Raw genomic sequence first — 4,489 nt, 5'->3', positions numbered from 1 at the left:
CTTAATAACCCACTGGGCAAAAACCTGTTGAATCCACGTTGTTTCCATGTCATTTCAACCCCCCAAAAAATCGATATGATGATGTTGAAAGAACGTGGAAAACTGATTGGATTTGCAAAAACTTCTCAACGTTAGGGCATTCCGTATTTTTTTCACCCCACTTTAAACCTAAATCCAATGACATGGTGACATTTGTTGTTGATTTTTACTTTGAATTCACGTTAGTTGAAAAAAGTCAATAAGTTATGCCTTTGATGTGCCCCCTTTCACAAATATATACTAACTATACTACATAACTGTACTATAAACATTTGTTGCAGGCCCAATGGTCCATATCGTATTGGAAGAAATGTAATATAAAAAATAATAATGCTGGAATGTTTGCTTCCAGACCTTTTTTTACATGACATGACGTTTTCAGTCTCTGCAAATTATGAAACCGAATAACTAAATTGCCATATAAATCCATTGTATCTGCACCAAAAGGGCACAGCGATCCTTGGGCATGTTTATTATTACCAGCATGAACATTGTTATTACACCGAAACTTTTGAATTATGGAGAAACTGACCAAGACACTACCAGCCACCTAGCAATTTTATGAAGTTGGCTTTAGCTAGCCAAGATAGGTTCCTAATCTTCCAACCTCATAACTAACTATCAATAAAGTCAAAGTAGCTAGTTTGTCTAGAAAATACTTTAGAAAAGCAAGCATTTACCAAATGTACTGAATAAAACTCACATTCCTTTCAATATTTTATCCAGATTGGAGCAGAGATGCAGAGAAGCATATTTAGTTTCCTTAAAACACCCTAAAGCTGATTTCCGCGCCCCACGGAAATGTACTCAGCATAATAAAAAAATCCTCATCAAAATCCGTCTGTTTAAAGCCAGAGATACTGTAACTGTCTCAATTCACAGCATCCGTCAATGTTGACCTTTCGCATCTCAGTGGAAGGTGGTCGTTCTACAGCGGTGTCTGTCAGACCAGGATAAAATCCCGAAAATCGGTCTTCTCACAAAACGTCTGTAGCGTCCGAACGTTCTACAAACAACTATGACCACTCTATGGAAAGATGATACTCTCACAAACATGTACATGTTGGTATTTTACCCAGATTTAAGCAGAGATGAAGAGAAGCATATTTAGTTTCTTAAAAAAAAAACACCAGTCAGGAGTATGCAGACAGCTCAAGAGGTATGCTTAGATACTGTATGCAGAAAAATACATGTATTTTTTACATAGAATTAAGCATAAGGATTATGGCTCTAGATTGAAGGAAAAGCTGTTTCAGGTGTTTGGAAAATGCTAAATTCTCCAACTTCTTGATGGGGTGCATAGCCCCCTGCAAACTACCACCCAGCAATCCTCACATTAGTATCGTTTGTGATATTCATCATATGTCCATATAATGGAGGAGTTGGCTGGTGTTGACTTTTATGATGTTTAAGAACATTGTAGCCTACTATATGTGTTGGAAATTAAATTAATGATTTGATGTGATATGTAGGTCTATTGTCTAAATGCAGTAAAGGTATACAATGCCTCTGGTAATGTATTTACTCAGACCATGAGTGGGCCAATTATTTGACAGATGTAGGAAGTGATGGATCTATTCTATGTTGAAATTGTTTTATTTCTAGTAGTCTATCGTTTATGTGTTGTTCAGGTTCAATATAGGTCTAGTAAACATGGATATTAATGATAAAGGGCAAATACATGACTCATGGTGACAGGTAGAAATTGCAGGGCACTATGACCCAGTGGAGATGTGCTCACCTCTCCAGAAGAATCCCTGTGATCAATGCTGCATGTTTGCTGTCAGAGGCAGGCGGCAGCAGCTGTATAAAACCAAGAGTGGAGGTCTTCTCACCATTCAACTGAAGCAGCCTGTAAGACAACTCCCGGAGACAAGGATTACAATGCAAATGGTAAGCTTGCAGTTGCAACATTTGTCAAATGGCTGCAAGTCATTGGTCTTTCATCAGTCTCAATGTTTATTTTGATAAACTTTCTATATACATACTATTTATTTTGTTTAGATAGCTAAACTGTTAAAACAGTTGAGGACAGACGTTGCTATACATTCTCCAGAGAACATAATGGATATTTACTTCAAAATCCTTTTTTTTACATCAACAATTATAATAGGGTCGCTTCTGCAATGAAAAAAAAATGAAGAAGAAACGGACAACAATGTTTTCCTGTCCCAAAATACTTTACTAGATTGATTGAAATTCATTAAGAAAAAATGGATGTTAGAGACTTGGCAACATAAGAAGAATATCCCTTCTCCATGGACTGACCACACTGTTTCAAAATGAGGAATCAATCAGTGATGGAGAAAAACGACTAAGGGGATGGAGCGCTCAAGTCAACTCCAGCCTGCATTATATGGACAAATGATGAATATCACAAACGATACCAATGGGACAGAATCTCCAGAGCTTGATGAAAATGATGAGAGTTTGGCTTATCAAACCGGGTTGGCAGTGATTCTCTTCGTTGTCACACTCGCTACTACTTTATCCAACGCATTTGTCATTGCAACGATTTATCAGTCTAAGAAATTGCACACTCCAGCAAACTTTCTCATAGCGTCTCTAGCTGTCACCGACCTCTTGGTGTCCATTCTGGTGATGCCAATATGCGTCCTGTACACGGTGAGTCACACTTGGACTTTGGGACAAGTTACATGTGACATTTGGTTATCCTCAGATATAACATGTTGCACTGCTTCTATCCTTCACTTATGCGTAATCGCTTTGGATCGATACTGGGCAATAACAGACGCCGTTGAGTACTCCAAAAAGCGCACGCCAGCGCGCGCTGCGGGAATGATCTTGACCACCTGGGTCATCGCTATCTCCATCTCCCTGCCCCCGCTTTTCTGGCGCCAGGTGAAAGCGGAGGAGTTAACTGAATGCAATGTCAACACGGATCACATTTTCTACACTATTTACTCCACGTTTGGAGCATTCTACATCCCTACTCTGCTGCTTATTGTGCTTTATGGAAGGATATACTTAGAAGCACGTAAGATCATTTTGAAACAGTCACCCAAAAAGGTAGGGAAAAGACTCACTTCAGCGCACCTGATCACCAACTCTCCTGGATCTGTGGCATCGACATCATCTTCTCAGTGTAAAATACACGATACCCACTTCAGTGACACGGGGTCCTTGGCAAGTAAGAACCATGTGAAAGTAACCGTGTCCGACGCACTTTTGGAGAAGAAAAAGATCTCAGCTGCTAGAGAGAGGAAAGCGACCAAAACATTGGGAATAATATTAGGCGCATACATTATATGCTGGTTGCCCTTTTTCATATACACCCTGGTGGTGGCCGCCTGTGAAACTTGTTTTTACCCCGAGATGTTTGACTTTTTCACCTGGCTTGGTTATCTCAACTCGTTAATCAATCCAATTATATATACCATGTCCAATGATGACTTTAAAAAAGCTTTCCATAAACTCTTACGCTTCAGATTTTGCATATCCTGAACATATGTCTTCCATGTCCTATTTTGTTTGCATTATTGCTCTATACAATACAGCATACAATACAGATACCCTTGTGTGGTGTTATATGTGTAAATGCATTCATATGATGCAATTTAGGGCACGATAAACCTTTATGTAATGATGGTATTATGGGGACACCGTATAGGACACACAATTTTTACACAGTAGCTAACGTTGCGCAATACTCAAATTCAGGTTTAATATGTCATATATACTTAATTAAGCCGATTATAATAAATTGTGAATACAACTGATTTGTTATTTGTGTTTCGCAAGGGCTCCCATTTGGGGATTATGGTGGCTCGCGGCGCATTGCGCGTTATTCCCTTCGCGACTGACGGTTGCATTTCAGATCCGCTACATCATTAGTAAGAGCTATCCAAACCAGACTCGACTGAAACCATTACTTCTGTACATTGGCTGGCTATGACATTATCCACTGGGCATAGACGTCAGTTAAGCGTCTAGTTTGGATTTACATTGGTTGAGTTGTCAACTACCGTGAATTCAACATGATATCAACAAAACATTTCACCATGTCATTGGATTTAGGTTAAACATTGCGGGGAAAAATGCATAATGCCCTTACGTTGAGGACTTTTTGCAAATCCAATCAGTTTTCCATGTTGATTCGACGCCATCTAACTGATTTTTTGGGTTGAAATGACATGGACACAAAGTTGATTCAACCAGTTTTTGCCCAATCATATGAATAATCTAATTTATTTGATGCGATTATTTCCTAACATGATGATGTGTTTTTTTTAAATGTTTTTGTTTTGCATACACTAGTGTGTACAGAATGTACGTTTCTTTTTCATTGTGAGACTGTTACACGGAGATACGGATCTTACTCTATTCTATTTATAGTTGATGGACACACCGTAAAACAATATACAGTTGTTTCAACTAATTATTATTAAGTAACTGGTTCCACAGCCTATTTTAGTTTACTAACCTTTTC

General features: G+C 38.6%; 1 protein-coding gene across 1 annotated transcript; it reads left to right on the top strand.

The window, feature by feature from the left end:
• Positions 1-2,147: 2,147 nt before the first annotated feature.
• Positions 2,148-3,504, top strand: LOC109904498 (5-hydroxytryptamine receptor 1B-like). Its single transcript, XM_020501721.2, has one exon. It carries the CDS (start codon positions 2,362-2,364, stop codon positions 3,502-3,504), a length of 1,143 nt encoding a protein of 380 aa, XP_020357310.1. The 5' UTR covers positions 2,148-2,361.
• Positions 3,505-4,489: the final 985 nt, after the last annotated feature.

The sequence above is a fragment of the Oncorhynchus kisutch genome, linkage group LG14 (genome assembly GCF_002021735.2).
Source record: "Oncorhynchus kisutch isolate 150728-3 linkage group LG14, Okis_V2, whole genome shotgun sequence".
Classification (NCBI taxonomy): domain Eukaryota; kingdom Metazoa; phylum Chordata; class Actinopteri; order Salmoniformes; family Salmonidae; genus Oncorhynchus; species Oncorhynchus kisutch.
Note: the sequence above shows the minus strand (reverse complement) of the source record. Positions and strands in the feature narration are given on the sequence as shown.